Below are 20,338 nucleotides of genomic sequence, written 5' to 3'. Positions count from 1 at the left end.
TTTTGGAGGGAATATTGTATTGTCTTTTAATAAGTATGTTCATGTTTGATGCATGGGGTGTTACAAGCCAGACATCAGACGCGTCACTTGTTGCTATGACGATTCTGGTAACCAGCATAAAAAGAGCAACGTAACTGCTTGATTATATCATTGGCCTGAGGATGCGCACTAGCGCGAAACGGCTGTCGCTGGGGTGGAGTGGATTGCCGCTATTACTACTGAGGGTGCTCACTCTGATCGGCTGTTGTGTTTTCGAGCACCACTGGAGTGGGACATCACTTCGACTAGCAACGCCCCCCCCCCCCCCCACATGCATGGCACATGCAGGGGCTGCAGCCAGCTGGGCCCCTTCATCTTGGTTGCGTGTGCGTCCTGTGTGGTCGTACAGGTCACACACCCAAATAGCCGGCCCTGCAAGGGAGTTTAGCGATAGAGGCATGAGAGTTCCTAGGCATTCTGCAGGGATTGTTGCCATTGTTATCACTGTCCCCTAACCCCTAATACAACATTTGTCAAAACGCATTCTAGTAGTAATCATATATATATATATATATATATATATATATATATATATATATGTATCTTAAAGTGCCTTCAAGTGTCCCTTCAAGGTGTGAAAAGTTAGATTGGCTTTTTAGATATATCAGTGTGGACAGAATGAATCTAACATGGTTGAGCATCACAGTGGCTGTTTAGCAATGTTGCCTTGTAGAACTGTCATGCTGAATTAGAAATTAGATTGTAAGCCCTGTTGGGGACAAGGATTTATTTTATGTGATAATTTCTGTACATCACAGCGGAGTACAGAGGAGCTATATAAGCTATATAAGAAACAATAAAAAAAAACAGCAACAGGAAATAAATATATAGTGGTAGGGTAGGCTACACATACCCATGAGGACATCTGAAAAGAAGTTGTGCATTAATAGTGTATAGTACCTGAAGATAAGTCTCAAGCGCTGTCCACACGTTCCACTCATCAAGGTTGGCTCCATTCTTCAGATACTGCTTGATTCTTTTTTCTCTGTCTCCTGGCTTGAGACTAGGATGAGCGTTATCCCTTGGGATCCCCAGTACGGTTTCATGCACATATACTGACCACAGGTTACAGGTGGCTTCTGTGGTGTGAGGAGGGAATTCCCAAACACCTCTCTGCTGGTTGTGGCCAAGCTCATGTGCAGCCCCCCACATGCCTTTCTTCAATGATGTAACACTTACTAAAGAAGGTGCTGTTGGCACATGGCACATTATTGGGTATCCAGAATGCATAAAACCTACAGCAACAGAAAAAGGTTAAGCAATTTAAAGGATGCAAGGTTGAGTTGATAAAAGGATCATTAAAGGAAGAATCTCCATCCTCAAGTAATGTCACTTTCTCGTTTGAGTAAACACTACACCTGAAAGTCTTCTGAAGTTCCCTTCTACGTTGTAAATAGTTCACTGTCGTGGAAATGTTATAACCTTAATGTGCCTGATGGAAAACAATACCACTTCATTAAAGGGAGCCTGTCACTTTGTATGCACAGACCTACAGTATCTGTAGGCAGCATGTTATAGAGCAGGAGGAGCTGAGCAGATTTAGTTTTGTGGGAAAAGATTCAGTATTTGTACTGAAGTACCAGAACCAGAAATTGTACTTTATTCTTTGAAACCTCAGCTCTTTCTATGCTTAGAAGTCATGTGGGTGGTCTCTATGCACGGTCATACAGGGAAGGCTGTCAATCACTGAGTAGGACCACCCACATGACTCCTAAGCATAGAAAGAGGCAGATGTGATTTGAAGAAGGTGCCTGTCTGGCTCCGAAATGCGTTATCATAAACATCCTAATAAACTTACACTTACCATGTGAAAAGTAGCGTGCAGACCTTGTTTCTTCTCTTATGTACTAAGCATAGAAAGAGCAGAGATTTATATAAATACATTTCGAAGTTATTCTGAATCTTTTTCCCTCAAAACTCTATATTCATTTGCTCAGTTCCTCTTGTTCTATAACATAATGCCTGCAGATTGCTCTGCATTTTCATGGCAGGCTTCCCTTTAAATTGTAACCCTTTCCAGCAAAATCCAGTTTGGACCAACTGGCGAAGCCCCATTTTTCAAGTCTGACATGTGCCACTTTATGAGGTAATAACTTTGGAACGCTTTGACATATCTAAGTGATTCTAAGATTTTTTTTCTCATGACACATCGTATTCATGTTAGTGGTGGATTTGAGTTATGTTTTACCTTTATGTTTAAAAAAAAATACAAATTTACAGAAAATTTGGGAAAATTTGCAATTTTCTAAATTTGAATTTCTCAGTTTTTAAGACAAATAGTGAATCCCTGCAAAATAGTTAAGAATTAACATTTCTCATGTGTCTACTTTTTGCTGGCATCATTTTGTAAATGTCATTTTATTTTTTTAGGATATTAGAAGGCTTAGAATATTGGAAGCAATTTTTGACATTTTCAAGAAATTTTTCAAAACCATTTTTGTAAGGACCAAGTCAGTTCTGAAGGGACTTTAAGGGCTTACATAATAGAAACCACCCAAAAATGAAGTGATTTTAGAAACTACAACTCTCATTTTATTAAAAACTGATTTTACAAACTTTGTTAACCCTTTCGCTGTTCCATAGGAATTAAAGCAAAATGGAGGTGAAATTTAAGAATTAAATTGTTTTGTGCAGATTTTCCATTTTAATCCAATTTCCTGTAACCCAGCAAGGGTTGACAGTAAAACCAACCTCAATATTTAGTATCCTAATTCAGTGTCTTACAGAAACACCCCATGTAGTTGAAAATCTCTTCACACAGCAGGGCTCACAAGGAAAGGAGCACAGTATTGTTTTTGGAGGGCAGCTTTTGCTGGAATGGTTTTAGGTTTCATGTCACATTTGAAGAGACCCTGAGGTAACCCTAGAAAGGAAACCCCAAAAAAGTGACCCCCTTTTGGAAACTACACCACTCAAGGAGATGATTGAGGGGTGAAATGAATCCTTTGACCCAACAAGTGTTTCATAGATTTTAGAAACACTTGGCCAGGGGCAGACTGGGAGCTTAAAGTGCTTTTTGAGATATGAGGCTATGGTGATCAGTTCACCCCTAATCAGGAATTTGTGGGATTCCCACAATCTACTGTATGTGAAGAGGTCTCTGGGGTTGTGTTTGTGGCATACTGAGTATGAGTGCTTGGCCTGTGTTCTGGGGACTCGGAGCTCCCCCTTATTGAAACAGATAACTGTCCCTTCTCTGACTCGGAGCTCCCCCTTATTCAAACAAATAACTGTCCCTTCTCTCCCTCTCCATCTTCCCCAACATCCTAAACCAGACCACGCCATAAACTTCTTAGTCCCTGACCCAGAGGTGACAACGATCACTGGCCTCCACGACACTTTATATAAGCATGCCTGTGTAGTGGACAGCTTCAAAGGGGTTTATTACTTTATGATAGGGGCACGCTTCCGGACGGTGGGGGCAAGCTGCTCTCCTTGCCTTGCTGTCATCGGGAATATCCAAAAATCGTACTCCGGTCATAAATACAGCTCAATAGAGATTATTGAGGTATGCCATTTTAACGGTCAGGAGGTGACGGTGCCACACATACCAAAAAACACCCACTTATGTTAAATCCTGGCTCAGAAAATCAGTTCTTCTGATTGGGGTCACGTGGACACCCCGTGTTTGGTACCCCTGTGACCCCAATACTGAGAGCTGAAAAATAAGCCCACAATTATCGGGCAGGCATTCTCCTGTGTAGAGTTATGTGCAGAAATCAATTTTAGACCAGATTTCAGCGTGACTGACCGGTCATAAAAGTCAAAGCCAACCCATATGTCACGCCCTAAAGGTGGATTTACAGACTGCCTGGACCAATTCTTATAAATTGGACAGAGCAGATTGTACTGAGCTCCCCATTTTGAGGCCAATCTGATTGAATGAGGATCCGTGTCTTTCTGTCTTGCCTCCGGACCTGATAGCTGCAAGTCTCTGTGTGAGTAAAGTAGGCATCGGTTTTCTTTCATTCTTTTTATTTTAAAAACTGTTCTGTGTATATTTGTATGCTTCTGTTTTTTACATCTTTCAATTTTTATTAAAACCAATTATTTAACCTAGCACGGGCAATATTTTTTAAGGCAATTAGAGTTCCTAATTTTCAGCTACCTGTTTGCTTTAAAATGCGAATCTTAGAAGTTTATTAGTTGTTAGAAGGAACTGGCAACAATTTGATCTCCCGTGCAATCTGGTAGATTGTAGGAAGCAGAGTCATCAAATTCGATAGTGTGTATAGTGTCAGTACTTGTCCCGATTTACCGCGGGTGCCTGATCCCGGTCTGATCAGGTACTGCGAACTGGGGAATCAGGCAAGATCCTGACAGTGTTCACTTAAAAAAAAAAACTCTTGTAATTATTTCTGTGTCCTGTCACTAATTTATTTTTTATTCAGTAATGTTTTGTTTAGTCTCCAGTGTCAATATTTAGGGTGTTGGACATGAGTATGGAAAATAAGAAAAACTGGGGAGCAATCTGACTGGGTCATAGATTCAATAGTTACTTTAGAGATCAAATGAAGAAAGTTTGACTGAAAAAAATATAATCCAAGTATCAGAATGTTATTCAATGTCCGCTACAAAACTCCTTGGAGTCATTCTTCTAGTTTTTTCTTGGATTTTTTTTCTTGGATTTTCAAAAAAAAAGGGAGAGCCAGCTTGTTCCCAAGGTGTCTGAGGTGTGATACTGTAGCACTCGACCAGTCCAGGATATCCAAAACCGAGACTATCCAAACATTGCCTCCAAATCACAAGGAGATTGGATAACCAATTTTAGAGATATAAATATGCCAAGGGGAACAGCCATCGGAAAGAGATTATTTTTTTTCTTTAGTAGATCTGTGATTGGTTTAAAGAAATCTGTCACAAATTATTTTTTTTGGTGCCCTAAGGGCAACATAACTAGTGACAGATCCCCTTAGCAAAATGCTGGGTAACTTACATTAATTGACCCAGAAATGTTATTATAATCTTGTACTGAACAGTTCCAGTGCATGCCGATGAGTGCTAAATACTCATGAGCCCCTGATTTTCTCCACCCAGCTGCTGCTAATTCAGCTCGAAAAAAAAACTGTCAGTGGCAGGGGGCGGAGAAAGGCAGAAGCTCATGAATATCACGACTCAGCATGTACTGGAGCTGTTAGTACCAAGCAGCATAAAACTGCTGACAGATTCCCTTTAAGGATTCTCTATTTACAGTTCCATGGGTCATGGGTGCTACATCTTGGAAGACTGTAATAACAGCTCCTTCATCTGTAATCTCTTCCATCTCTCTCTCGCTCTTTGGCCAGGATCTGTTCTTTTTGTTGAAAATTTTGGGAGCGACACATAATGTCTCTGGGTGGTTCACTGGGTTTAGGAGTTGTCAGTAGAGCTCTGTGTGCAGAGCTCTGTCTGTGGTAAAGGTAGAGCCCAGTAGTTATTTGCATATTTCTTTAGATGAGGCCTCTGATGCAACTGATTCTAGAACGCATCTGAAGCGTAACTTGTTTCTGCGACCGCAATTATCATAATCCTCAATATAATCATAAAATCTGTTTAAATGGAGTTGACATTTGGTGAGATTGTTAGAGGCTGATTTTGAGAATGTGACAATGTGCAGAACAATCTTGCAGAACATCTTGCTTGATATCAGAAAGTTTGTCTAATACCGGGTGAAGAGTCTTGCTCAATGCTTGAGAGAAAAAGCTAATCTAGTCTGCAGTATTACTAGTATTTGTGTATTAAGATGCTGGGAAGTATTTTTTGGCGACAAAGGTATTATTGATTCAGAGCAGGATTGTGGACACAAATATTTATTAATATCTCCCCAGGTAGAAGTGCCTTTTCCATCTAAAACCGAGATAGTGCTCATTTGTCTACTGATTTTAACCATATAGATGGATCGAATGCAGCTATGCAGATATTCGTGGTCAAAGCTGTAGAGCAAAGTACCCATTACATGTCTCAAGTGATGTGTGTTAACTGCCACAGAGTAGCGTCAGAGACACATAGTATACAGTGCCTTGAAAAAGTACTCATACTTGAACTTTTCCACATTTCTTCTCGTTACACCCACAAACGTAAATTTATTTTATTGGGATTTTTATGTGATAGACCAACACAAAGTAGCAAGTATGCGTGAAGTGAAAAAATTATACATGGTTTTCAAAAGATTTTATAAATAAAAATCTCAAAAGTGTGGTGTGCAGTTTTATTCATCCCACTGTACTCACCTAAATAAAACCCAGTGTGACTAATTGCCTTTAGAAGTCAACTAATTAGTAAATAGAGTCCACCTGTGGGTAATTTATTCTCTTTATAACTACAGCTATCTGTGAAGGCCTCAGAGGTTTGTTAGAAAACATTAGTGATCAAACGGCATTATTAAAACCAAGGAACACACCAGACAGGTCAGGGATAATATTGTGGAGATTTGTAAAGCAGGGTTAGGTTTTCAAAATAATATCCAAAGCTCTTAACATCTCATGGAGCACTGTTCAATCCATCATCTGAAAATGGAAGGAGTAAGGTACAACTGCAAACCTACCAAGACATGCCGTCCACCTAAACTGACAGCCGAGGCAAGGAGAGCACTAATTAGAGAAGCACCCAAGAAGTCCATGGTCTCTCTGGAGTAGCTGCAGAGATCCACAACTTAGGTGGGAGAATCTGTTTACAGGACAACTATTAGACATGTACTCCACAAATCTGGCCTTTATGGAAGAGTGGCAAGAGGAAAGCCATTTTTGAAAGCAAGCCATAAGAAGTCCCATTTGCAGTTTGCCAAAAGCCATGTTGGGGACACATCAAACATGTAGAAGAAGATGCTCTGCTCAGATGAGACCAAAGTTTAACTTTTTGGCCTTAATGTAAAATGCTATGCATGGCCAAAAACTAACACTGCACATCACCCTGAACACATGAGGATCCAGCGGCCCTTGGACATCTACCAGAGGCCTCAACTATTTGTGGGTGTCTGGTACAGCTGAGTCTCTAGGTGTAGATGTACAAAGACTCGGTAGAGTGATAGAGTCCAGTAACCATGATGCTGGTTTAGCTGCCACCTTCAGTAAGTGTTGTAGGCCACAGTGTGACTGTTTCGGTACTGACATGAAACGCAACTGTGAGTGCACGGATCTACACAAATGTGATGCTCATAGATACTAGGCAGGTAGTGGAACAGTATTGGTGGATGAAGTTTGGAAACTGTGGAGCAGTGATAAAAGGAGGATTTGGCTCAGTATTAGCAGCAGCTCTGGACTCATGCGTCTGCTCAGGTATCATGCAGGTATCTAATAGAAAAAAATATTGCAGTCTTGTACAATCTGCATGTCATTATGTGCATGTTAAAGACTGGTTGTCTGGGGTTTTTGCTTGAGGTGAAGCAGTAAATGCATTAAAATAAAGAAAAAGCGTATACTCTGCTACTCTAGTGTTCCCTATCAGTCCTGCAGTGATGATATAATGTACATCATTCGCATGACTGTTACATTGATTGAATGCAGAGGCCGCATAAATGATTTATCTGACGGCACCCCCGAAGAACGTCAAGGAACACCAGAGCGGCGATGCTGGAGCAACAAGGAATTTAATAGTCATTATAGGTAATTACTTTATTTCATACAATTTCCTAAGTTTCTTAAAATCCTGAAGAACCCTTTTAACATATACACAATAACTTAGGGTTAGTGCCGTTTATATCTTGCTAATAATTTTTACTTGGTAAGGTGCAGAAGGTGTTCAAATGTCTTATACCTCATGACCTGGACCTGGATGTGATGAATAGTCCACCTTACCTGCTGAGATCTGAACATCGGCCACAATTCTTTCTGGACGAGGCAGTTTCTTTGGGACAGATGCCAGATCAGCTACTGTTGACATGATGTTATCCCATAAAGACATAAGCGATTCAGGATCCTCTAGTGAGCGGACTGCATCAGTAGGGACAGTCAGGATAATATTCTCTGTAATAAGCTCAGCCCAAGGAGATGTTGAGGTGCGTAATGTATCCAACCACGAAGAAACCTTAGTTTGTCCTGGTGACAAGACACATTTAGGTGACTACACAGTATATGAAACCAGCTATTACATGATATAATGATATAAGAATATTAGGAAAAACTAATTTATATATTGCATGTATGGCATTGCACCAGACAAAAAAAAATGTAGAACAGTCTTGGGTCTGGAATTTTTCCTGTTGCTAAAAGAGCATACAGTACTAAACTACATATTTACGGTAATATATGCAACATATTTAATTTATATTGTATGAACAATACATTTGCAGACTTAATTGATCATTAGGGGTACAGATACGGCAATCTGTCACAAAGACTGGGATCATCGAACGGTGTGTTGTCTTCCTGGTGCTCAAGTTCGACATATCACAGATCGGGATGATAGATTCTGGCAGAGGCAGGCAAAGACCCATGGTCCAAATTGGTCCAAATTGGAACCAATGACAAAGTTAGAGGTAGGTGGAGGGTCTTTAGAAATGATTTTAGGGATTTACAGTTGTGTTCAAAATAATAGCAGTGTGTTTAAAAAAGTGAATAAAGCTCAAAATCCTTCTAATAGCTTTTATTTCCATACACACAAATGCATTGGGAACACTACACATTCTATTCTAATCGAAACATGAAGAAAAATAAATCTAATTTGTGTTGTTCCTCTAAAAAAATTTAAGAAAAGTGACTATTAGACTGTTCAAAAAAATAGCAGTGTTTGTATTCTTCTTTACAAACTCAAACATTCACTATATAAACTGAAAAATGTTTGAAGATTTTGTTTTCATTTGAATCACTTAACTAATATTTAGTTGTACAACCACTGTTTCTGAGAACTGCTGTACATCTGTGTTGCATGGAGTCAACCAACTTCTGGCACCTGTGAACAGGTATTCCAGCCCAGGATGATTGAACTACATTCCACAGTTCTTCTCTATTTCTTGGTTTTGCCTCAGAAACTGCATTTTTGATGTCACCCCACAAGTTTTCTATTGGATTAAGATCCGGGGATTGGGCAGGCCACTCCATAACGTCAATCTTGTTGGTCTGGAACCAAGATGTTGCACATTTACTGGTGTGTTTGGGGTCGTTGTCTTGTTGGAACGCCCATTTCAAGAGAATTTCCTCTTCAGCATAAGGCAGCATGACCTCTTCAAGTATTCTGATGTATTCAAACTGATCCATGATCCCCGGTATGCGATAAATAGGCCCAACACCTTAGTATGAGAAATATCCCTATATCATGATGCTTGCCCCACCATGTGTTACTGTCTTCACAGTGTTCAGTGGCTTGAATTCAGTGTTTGGGGGTCATCTGACAAACTGTCTCCGGCCACTAGACCCAAAAAGAACAATCTTACTTTCATCAGTCCACAAAATGTCTCTTGAGGCCAGTCAATGTGCTTTTTGGCAAATTGTAACCTCTTCAGCACATGTCTTTTTTTCAAGAGTGGGACTTTGCGGGAGCTTCTTGCAGATAGCTTGGCTTCACATATGCGTCTTCTAATTGTAACAGTAGTCTCAGGTAACTTTAGACCTTCTTTGATCTTCCTGGAGCTGATTGTTGGCTGAGTCCTTGCCATTTTGGCTATTCTTCTATCCATTCGAATGGTAGTTTTTTGCTTTCTTCCACGTCTTTCAAGTTTTGGTTGCTATTTTAAAGCATTTGCGATCATTTTAGCTGAGCAGCCTATCATTTTCTGCACTTCTTTATATATTTTCCCCTCTCCAATCAACTTTTAAATCAAGGTACACTGTTCTTCTGAACAATGTCTGGAACGACCCATTTTCCCCAGAATTTCAGGGAGAAATGCACTGTAGCCAGCATGTCCAACATTTGCTGCATAGCTTCCTTAAATAAGGGCAATAATTGCCACCTGTTTTTCAAAGAATAAATTACCTCACTCATTGAACTCCACACTGCTATTATTTTGAACATGCCCCTTTCAATAAGTGATTGAATTACAGAGAATTAGCAGCATGACCTGTTGGGTCTGTTGGGTTTCTATTACTCTACTACACCTGCTAGTAAATTATTTGCCATGTAGAAATATCATTTGTACCAAAAACAGTGATTGATCAGGTTAGTGATGTCTGACTGCTATTATTTTGAACACAACTGTAGATCGCAAGCTCAGGGCAAGGACCTCAAAGATGGTATTTTCGGAAATGCTACTGGTACCACAAGCCACACCAGAAAGGCAGCGGGAAATTAGGAAGGTTAACAAGTGGCTCAAGAACTGGTGTAGGAAGGAAGGCAACACCTCAATGGGGAAGGTGCAGCTGTTTTGGGGAAGAAGATCACTAGAAGGCTGGAGGAGCATCTAAACTAGGGACTCGGGGAGGGTAATTACATTATGGGAGGGGAAAATCGGGAAGATGGGGACCTGAGGCGAGGTAATGGAACTGGAGGTGGAATAGAGGGAGGGATTAGAATAGTTCATACGGAAAGATGTAGGTAAAAAATATACAAAAACCTCTTAACCTCTAAGCCTCACTAATAAAACTGAAATTAGTAATGTCTGAATAGGACTATGAAATAGTGGGAATAACTGAAATGGCTGGATGATGGCTAGGACTGGGCAGTTTAACTTAGGCTTCTTTCACACTAGTGTTACTCGTTCCGGCAGGGGAACAGCCTACTGGATCCGTACTACAGTATACACCCGTGTGTTGCCGGAGGTCCGCCTGGCCCTATTCACTATAATGGGGAGTGGCGTAGATCCGGCCGCAGCATGGCAAATATGCCGAGAGGCAGCTGGACAAATACTGCTGACCCCCATAGTTCTACCACTTTACTGATCACTAGTCAGACCGCATATGGAGTATTGTGTTTAATTCTGGGCTTCTGTGCACAAGACAGACATGGCAGAGCTGGAGAGGGTTCAGAGGAGGGCAACTAAAGTAATAACTGGAATGAGTGAACTGCAGTACCCAGAAATATTGTCAAAATTAGGGTTATTCACTTTAGAAAAAAAGACAACTGAGGAGAGATTTAAAAAGGTTGTCTGGGTTCAGAACTGAACCTGGACATAAGCTCTCCTTGACTAATTTACTATGTCTGAGTGGAGCATCAGAGCATTTCTTGCCCCTCACCCTGCACTGCATCATGCAGAACAAGGGCTTTTTCTTTACTACTGGTGACGTACCGGTCTTCAAATGGGTATGTTTGGCGGAGACTTCTGCCTAGCAGTGAGTCCAGTGACGTGACCGCCACAAATGGGCGCTGCCCTGTAAAATAACCTAGAGCAGCAATAAAGATAACCCATTAGTGCCAGAATCACTGCTAGGTGGAAGACTCCTCCTAGCATACTGAAAAAAAGCCTGGTACGTCACTGGCAGTAGACAAACAGCCCTTGTACTGCATGATGCAACGCAAGGCATGGGGGAGCATCTGAGGTAGAAATACTCTAATGCGCCACTCATACATGGGTAATGATTGATGGGGAGCTTATGTCCATGTTCAGCTCTGAATTCGGACAACCCCTTTAATAATTAATGTATGTATAAACATATCAAATATGTCAAAAAGACATCTGTCCATCCAGTCCAGCCTGTTACCCTGGAAGTTGATCCAGAGGAAGGCAAAAAAAAAACCAGATCAGAAAACTCCATGGATCAACGACCCATCTCTAGTAGCTATAGCCTGTAATATTATTACACTCCAGAATTACATCCAGGACCCTATTCAACTCTTTTAGTGAACTCACCATCACCACCTCCTCAGGCAGAGAGTTCCATAGTCAAACTGCTCTTACCGTAAAGAATCCTCTTCTATGTTTGTGTACAAATCTTTTTTCCTAGAGATGCAGAGGATGTCCCCTCGTCACAGTCTGGGGGAAAAATAGATGATGGGAGAGATCTCTGTACTGACCCCTGATACATTTATACATAGTTATTAGATCTCCCCTCTATTTTTCTAAAGTGAATAACCCTAATTTTGACAATATTTCAGGGTACTGTAGTCCACCCATTCCAGTTATTACTTTAGTTGCCCTCCTCTGAACTCTCTCCAGCTCTGCTATGTTTGCCTTGTTCACAGGAGCCCAGAACTGTACACAGTACTTCATGTGTGGTCTGATGACTAGTGATTTGTAAAGTGGCAGAACTATGTTATTATCATGATGCAACCCATTATCTTATTGGCCTTGGCAGCAGCTGCTTGACACTGGTTTCTACAGCTTAGTTTGCGGTTCACAAAAATTCCTAAGTCCTTTTCCATGTCAGTGTTACCCACTGAAGCCCTTAGAAGGGTCACACAGAGATTGGATTTGAACCGTGTTAAAAAAAAAAAAAGGTCCATGCTTTGAGAAAACTGCAAGTGTTGCCATCCAAGGTGCAGGGATGCAGATGAAGTTGATCACGCTGCGTGCTGTAGTGGGAGCTATACTCGGTTAAAACTACAGCAGAACGTAAGGTTCAAGCAATAACCATCAGTCATCTTGGGCGCAACCGGAGCATATAGACTGACCAGAGGCTTTACAAATGTCGTACATCTGTTCCTCTGATCTATTGTTCAATATACTTTGCCCACCACAGGTAAGACTAACCATTAAGCTTTGTACCTCTTCTGGAGACTGCAATAAGTATTATTGCCTGTGTACCACTAATAGGGAAAGTAACCATAAAGAATGTCTATACCTACCATTTATAAATGTTGGAGCTGGTTCTGCCCCATAGATTGTAACTGGAACATTTCCTAGTTGACTCTTCCCATTTACAATAACGTAAAGAAGTCCTCCCCAGACACAGGATATCACAACCTTCTCGTGAACAACATTCTTTCTATGTACAACCACCGGAGCACGACACAACTGTGATGCTCCGCTCAGGTTATCACACTGACAGCCAACTTGTACCTGGAATAGACATCAGGCAACATTATAAGGCCTCATACACCTGGCAAAACTATATGCACAAAGCATGTGCATCTGTAGAAGTATGATAAGACAGAACACCTTTATGCTGCAGAATTTCTTCTTATGGATTAAACATGATAAAAACCACCATACATCTCCATATAAAAACAGAGGCATACAGAGGTGCAGTATGAGCTCATAGAATTTAACATAACAAGTAAACATTAAAGTAACGGAATGATTACTATTACAGGAAAACTAATTTAAAACTATGTGATTCTTACATGTGACACTTAAAGGGGTTTTCCAATACAGTATTTTTATCCAGAGAATAGGTCATCAGTATCTGACACCCAGGACCCCCGCCAATCAGCTGTTCGAGAAGACAGTGGCACTTCTGTGACTCCCTGACCTTCTCTTTGCTTTTTCTAGGCTAAGTGATGACACGTTCATATGTAACGTGGCCTAGGCACAGTTCAGCCCCATTCAAGTGAATGGGACTGAGCTGCGATACCAAGCACAGCTGCTATACGGTGTAAGCTGCGAGAACTCACAGGAGTGCGACTTTCTTCTCAAAACAGCTGATCAGCGGGTGTCCCGGGTGTCGGACTCCCACAATCAGATGGATAGGTCATCAGTAAAATAATGTTGTTTAGAGATTTTATGGGAACTAGCAGGTAGGTAAGAAATGTAACAATCTCTGCTCTAGAATCCAGGCAATGAGGTAGGAGAGGGCATACCGTAGCATGAGCTCATCTGTTCTGGAGCAGAGACAGAAGGGGACTTTGCTTGAGAGCCAATTAGTGAGATCTGTACAAAGATATCACTTCACCTTTCATAAATGGTAACATTACACTGGAACTGGTTTTACAAAGCAGGTCAGAGTTACCTGGAGGCCCTTCCCTGCAGCTGAGGCTGGAAATACAAGTGTTGCTTTTTTGTTAGGAGGCAAGTATAGCCCTGTACTTCTCCATGAATCACCATCTGGAAGCACAACATAAGTGTTAATACAGTGTACACCAGGGCTGGATTAAACTTGGAGTAAGCCCCTGGGCAAAAAGTCTGGTAGTGGCCCCATAATATAAATCTTTGAATTAGCTGGGGGGAAAGGTGGTGTACCTGAGCTATATGTCTATCTGCTGTTACCACGTTAAGGTCTGGCATACAGTCTGCCGCTGGTCAATCCATCATTCTAGTGTAAACACTGCAATCATCAGTCAATCCATAGTCTAATGTAGACACTGCAGTCAGTCAGTCCATAGCCTGGTGTAAGCTCTGTGGTTAGTCAGTCCAAAGTCTAGTGTAAATGCCTCAGTCAGTCCATAGTCTGGTGTAAGCTCTGTGGTCAGTCAACCCATAGTCTAGTGTAAACGATGCATTGTCAGTCCATAGTCCAGTGTAAACGATGCATTGTCAGTCCATAGTCCATTGTAAACTATGCCTTGTCAGTCCATAGTCTAGTGTAAACTATGCATTGTCAGTCCATAGTCTAGTGTAAACGATGCATTGTCAGTCCATAGTCTAGTGTAAACGATGCATTGTCAGTCTATAGTCCAGTGTAAACTATGCATTGTCAGTCCAAAGTCTAGTGTAAATGCCTCAGTCAGTCCATAGTGTGGTGTAAGCTCTGTCATCAGTCAGTCCATAGTCCAGTGTAAACGATGCATTGTCAGTCCATAGTCCAGTGTAAACTATGCATTGTCAGTCCATAGTCTAGTGTAAACGATGCTTTGTCAGTCCATAGTCCAGTGTAAACTATGCATTGTCAGTCCATAGTCTAGTGTAAACGATGCCTTGTCAGTCCATAGTCTAGTGTAAACGATGCATTGTCAGTCCATAGTCCAGTGTAAACTATGCATTGTCAGTCCATAGTCTAGTGTAAACGATGCCTTGTCAGTCCATAGTCCAGTGTAAACTATGCATTGTCAGTCCATAGTCTAGTGTAAACGATGCCTTGTCAGTCCATAGTCCAGTGTAAACGATGCATTGTCAGTGCATAGTCTAGTGTAAATGATGCATTGTCAGTCCATAGTCTAGTGCAAACGATGCGCTCTGTCACTGCATAGTATAGTGTTATTGCTGCAGTCAGTTGTCACTCCATAGTCTAGTATAAACGATGCACTCAGTCACTGCATAGTGTAGTGTAAATGCTGCAGTCAGTTGTCACTCCATAGTCTAGTGTAAACGATGCGCTCTGTCACTGCATAGTATAGTGTTATTGCTGCAGTCAGTTGTCACTCCATAGTCTAGTGTAAACGATGTGCTCAGTCACTGCACAGTGTAGTGTAAATGCTGAAGTCAGTTGTCACTCCATGGTCTAGTGTATACACTTTCTGTATTTCATTTATAATAATTATTTTGAAATTAAAAATATATTTTTTTAATCTTTAATGGATTTTACTTTGGAGTGAAAGACTTTCAGCCTGGAGACAGGAGAGAGCTTTCTGCAGGGGGCAGCACTATATGGCAGGGTTCTGTGGGCAACGGGGAGACACTTATTAACAGGATTCTCTCTGGAAGCAGAAATGGGGAACAGAAACTTGTGCAGGAGACAGAGGCAGTGCAGAGGAGTGATGCTACTTGTCAGGGGCCTGTTGGTGAAGGGGAGACATGATGTGGCAATTACTGTGTGAAAGGGCTATTGAGAACACAAAGGGTCCAATCTCTGAGGGAGGGGACATAAGCAACAGAAAGGGGCATCGTGGGAAGCCACAGACTTCCAGGAGCTCTGTGAAGGAGGCACGGAGCAAAGAAAATTCACTCCTGAGGGGTAAGGCGGAACAGTGGGTGCACTGTCAGGGGCTCTTGAGAGGTGTACAGAAACACATTTAAGATTAATCATCTGAATCTGCTGCCTGTGCTAAACACATACAGGCAGCAGCTTCAGGAGAACGCTGCCCCCCCTCCCACAGTCCCTCACCAAACATAGGAGCCCCTCATGCAGCCACTTCTTGTTATAGAGATCCTTTTCTCTCTCCCCCTTCTATAATTGCCTGCTGCCAGCACCTGCCATATTCTCTGGATCATCTCAAACGTTATTTCAGTACTAGTAGGAGGCAGCATGGTTTTGTAATTCTGCCACCGGCTGGCTATAAAATGTCTCTTCTCTAAAACAGGAGAGAGTGTGCATCTTTTTTATCCATACAGCACTAGGTGATGGACGGACTGCGGGTGCAGTACAGCAGCGGCTCACTCTTATTTAGGGGCTAGTTTAGCCGATAGTGCAGAGGTAAGCAACTTTCAGCACTCCAGATGTTGTGAAAGTCCCAGCATGCACATTTGCTCAGCTCTTCTTGCAACTCCCACAGAAGAGAATGGAGCATGCTGGGAGTTGTAATTTCACAAGAGCTGGTGTGCAGGAGGTTGCTGACCTCTGCTGTAGTGTCTTGCTGCTCCTGAAAGGCACTGACATCTGCAGGTTCGGCAGTGTCATCAGTCTAAACCTGCAGATGTGATGGAGGCCCCAACTTCCTGTTTAGTGGTGGAGGCCCCGGGGCTCATGCCTGAGGTGCCCTCCCTTTAATCCGGGGATGGGGTACACTGTGCACTGGCATCAGTTTTAGGGCTAACGATTGTCTGTAGTACCTGTATCTGACTTCACAAATAATAAGATAGCAAGCAATTGTGCTGCAATTTTGAAAATGACTTGCTAAGCTATTGCAGACTTGCCAAGCTTCACAAGTATGTTGAAAACTTACAGCAAGTCTGCTTTGCAAGTCTCCAGATTAACTTGCTTTTGCAAACTTGCTGCAAGTTCTCGTTAAGTTATTTTGCTCTTGCTAGAGACTTGCCAAGCAAATTTGCTGCAAGTTGCAAAAGTGTTAACTGGAACTTTTGCTGCAAGTGCTCTGCAAGTGTACAACTTGCCAGAGAATGTGTGCAGCAAGTTAACAAGACTTACAATTTAACCCTGCCACAAGTTTGTGGCAAGTTATCCTTGCTATCTGGGTGACCTGTATTCTTGAGCCTTAAAGGCTATGTACACCTTTGGGTGCAATCTTTTTATGATTGCATTTTACTCATTTGGGGTTAAAAATCATTTTTTCAATTGGTCTTTATTAAAAATATTGAGCTGTTATATCACAAAGGTTTAACTGTTTTTCTAGCTGCGTGTATCCTACTTTCACTTTGTGCCGGTCATCTAATTACCCTTATCTTTAAATTACTAAGAGGTCATAAACACTTATTTAAGCCACATTCTTATCAGTAAGATAAAAACTGAGCTTTTTGTGTTTATAAGGTCTGAGAGCAGCGATATGGAGCCGTCAGCTGCTTGATGATTGCTGCTCTCGCCCGTGCAGAAGCTAAAGCAGCAAAAGAAAGGTCTTCCTTTGCCGCACAAGAGATGCAACTAAAGCTAAGGCAAGCGTCAATGGAAAAGGAGAGAGTATGCCTGCAAGCATCACTGGAAGAAGAGAGAGCATGCCTGCAAGCGTCACTGGAAGAAAAGAGCGTGCGCCATAAAGCGTCAATGGAAAAGGAGAGAGTACTCCTGCAAGTGTCACTGAAAAAACTCGCTGTAGAGAAAGAATTGACAGCTGCAGTAGCCAAAGCAGAGTTCCTATAAGCCATGGTGTTCCCCGAATCCGAGAAACACAGCCAGACCAGACCTAGATGAACAAGATCCAGGACAGTGCATCTCAGAATATGTCCATCAGCATCCCAAGACAGATGACTACTATGATCCAGTATATCAGCCAGCTTATACAGAATGCCAAAGATCCTACCTTGAACCGCAGTACCTCGAGCATGACGGTATGCGACAAAGCAATGCTGACCACAACTAACGCCCTACAGAACAGAAGCTACAACCTTCGTTTCTACTTAAAGGGACACCCTTCCCGTCAGAATGGTATTATACAGTCTTCCCTAAGCCAGAAACCTCTAAAAGGTATGGTGATACACCACACACGCAGAATAACAACAGCACACCGGGTAGTATTGTTGCTAACCAGGCCGCCATGGACTTTGCTAAGTTCTTTGCTCAACGGGAGCTGGTTCACTGATCACCCCAAGAATTACAGGGCATGGCGAGCCTCCTTCCAGAACGCCATGAGGGACTTAGATCTTTCCTGTAGTGAGGAGTTAGATCTCTTCATTAAGTGGCTTGGAAGCGAGTCTGCTGAACACGCCAAAAGAATCAGAGACATTAACATAAACTATCCGGGCAAAGGCCTAAATATGGTGTGGGAAAGACTTGATGAGTGTTATGGGTCAATAGAAGCTATAGAAAATGCTTTATATAAGAGAATTGATAATTTTACCAGAATAGTGGGTAGTGATTACCAGAATCTCAGGGAACTCAGCGACTTGTTGATAGAGGTACAGGTTGCTCAAGCAAAAGGAGATCTGCAAGGGCTAGCATTCCTAGACACTACAGGAGAAGTGGATCACACATGGTTCCCGTTACAAACAGGTTTATAATCTACCATTCCCCCCCTTTGTGGTGTTTGTAGACTTTGTCGCTCAACAGGCAAGGATCAGAAATGATCCCAGTTTTGACTTTATCATGTCCCACTACCCCTGGTGTCAAACATCATAAAATACCAGTGGCAGTCCACAAAACTAACGTTGCCTCCACAGGTTCATCTTACAGGCAGTTTAAGTCTTCTGAAGAAGTGAACAAACCCAAAGATCTTACCAAAGAATGCCCCCTGCACAAGAAACCACATCCTCTACTAAAATGCAGAGCCTTCAGGGAGAAGTCTTTAGAGGACCGCAAGGAATTCCTCAAAGAAAACAACATCTGCTTCAGGTGCTGCACCACAACATCTCACTTCGCCAGGAACTGTAAGGTCAGTGTGACATGCACAGAATGCGGTAGCACAGAACACAACATGGCTTTACACCCTGGACCACCCACTCAGGTATCACCCCGAGCAGAGGAGCATGACGGGAAGCAGATAGACACTGACATAGGCACCGCAGTAGTCACTTCTCACTGTAAAGGACTCGCAGGAGGGAAGTCCTGCTCAAAAATTTGCCTTGTCAGAGTTTATCCAATCGGCCACCGAGATAAGGCAATCAAAGTATATGCAATCTATGCAACAGGTATTTAGCTAAATCCACCTTCTTTGACAACCTCAACATCTTAGGGTCCGGTTCTCCCTACTCCTTAAGGACATATGCAGGTACCGTTGAGACGGCGGGGAGGAAGGCAACTGGGGACAAGGTAGAGTCCATAGATGGTCAGACCTGCTTGTCCCTGCCAATCATGCTGGAGTGCAATCACATACCTGACAACCGGTCTGAGATACCTACACCAGAGGTAGCAGCATACCACCCCCACCTGAGGTGTATAGCTCACCTGATACCAGAACTGGACCCAGAAGCCCCGATAGTCTTATTCCTTGGAAGAGACATACTACGAGTTCATAAGGCTAGAGGACAGAATAACGGTCCCCAAAACGCTCCATACGCCCAGAGACTTGACCTAGGATGGGTCATCATAGGAGACGTCTGCCTAGGAGGAGCCCACAAGCCGACCTCAGTCCATAGTATGCTCACCAACACATTTGAAAATGGACACCCCTCCCTATTTCAGCCATGTCAGAGCAGTTTCCTGATAATAGAACTGCCACACAGTGCTCCTGTGCCTTGTCCTTTCGTAGAAACCTCCTATGAAGACCACGCCTGCGATGATGGGCAAGATCACTTAGGGTGCACAGTCTTCCACAGGACAAGAGAAGACAACAGGGTTGCAATGTCTATAGAAGACAGGTTGTTCTTGGATATCATGAATCAAGGAATAGTAAAAGACAAGTCAAAAAGCTGGGTCGCACCTTTACCGTTTAAATCCCGAAGACAATGCTTAACTAACAACAAAGAACTTGTCTACAGCCGATTAATCTCCCTCAAACACAAACTTCAGAGGACACCAGAGACAAAAGAACATTTCTTTGCCTTCATGGAAAGAATATTCCAGAACAACCATGCAGAAATGGCACCCGCGCTCCAAGACTCTGAGGAGTGTTGGTACTTACCCATATTCGGCTTGTATCATCCTAAAAAAACAGGGCAGATAAGAGTAGTATTCAACTCGAGCGCCAGGTGCAAAGGCGTCTCGCTAAACGATGTCATACTGTCTGGTCCAGACCTCAACAACAGACTTCTGGAGGTACTTCTCCGCTTCTGCAGAGATTCCGTAGCATTTATGGCCGACATACAACAGATGTTCCACTGCTTCCTCGTCAAGGAAAAACACAGGAACTACTTGAGGTTCTTCTGGTACTGCAACAATGACCCCAATGAAGACATTGTAGAGTACCGAATGAGAGTGCACATCTTCGGAAACAGTCCTTCCCCTGCAGTCGCTATCTATGGTCTCAGACATTCAGCCCGAGATGGTGAAGCAAAGTATGCTTCGGATGTCAGGTCCTTTGTGGAAAAAGATTTCTACGTGGACAACTGCTTGAAATCCACACCCACGAACGAGACTGCAATCAGTCTCCTGAA

At 42.4% G+C, this 20,338-nt stretch overlaps 1 protein-coding gene across 1 annotated transcript; it reads right to left on the bottom strand.

Moving 5' to 3' along the window:
* Positions 1 to 867: 867 nt before the first annotated feature.
* LOC120985572 (TRPM8 channel-associated factor 2-like) lies at positions 868 to 13,895 on the bottom strand. The gene is made up of 4 exons (XM_040413588.1): positions 13,773 to 13,895; positions 12,670 to 12,883; positions 7,812 to 8,051; positions 868 to 1,274 (listed from the first exon to the last, which is right to left on the bottom strand). The coding sequence occupies exons 3-4, from the start codon at positions 7,915 to 7,917 to the stop codon at positions 883 to 885; spliced, it is 498 nt and encodes a 165-aa protein (XP_040269522.1). The 5' UTR covers positions 7,918 to 8,051; positions 12,670 to 12,883; positions 13,773 to 13,895; the 3' UTR covers positions 868 to 882.
* Positions 13,896 to 20,338: the final 6,443 nt, after the last annotated feature.

The sequence above is a fragment of the Bufo bufo genome, chromosome 1 (genome assembly GCF_905171765.1).
Source record: "Bufo bufo chromosome 1, aBufBuf1.1, whole genome shotgun sequence".
In the NCBI taxonomy this organism is placed as follows: domain Eukaryota; kingdom Metazoa; phylum Chordata; class Amphibia; order Anura; family Bufonidae; genus Bufo; species Bufo bufo.
This window is presented reverse-complemented; position numbering and strand designations above follow the sequence as displayed.

Excerpts from the sequence above, each read along its gene's own strand:
- LOC120985572 (XM_040413588.1), bottom strand. The coding sequence starts at position 7,917 with ATGTCTTTATGGGATAACATCATGTCAACAGTAGCTGATCTGGCATCT. Across the intron at positions 1,275-7,811 it reads CGATGTTCAGATCTCAGCAG|GTTTTATGCATTCTGGATAC; the intron begins GTAAGGTGGACT and ends CTGTTGCTGTAG.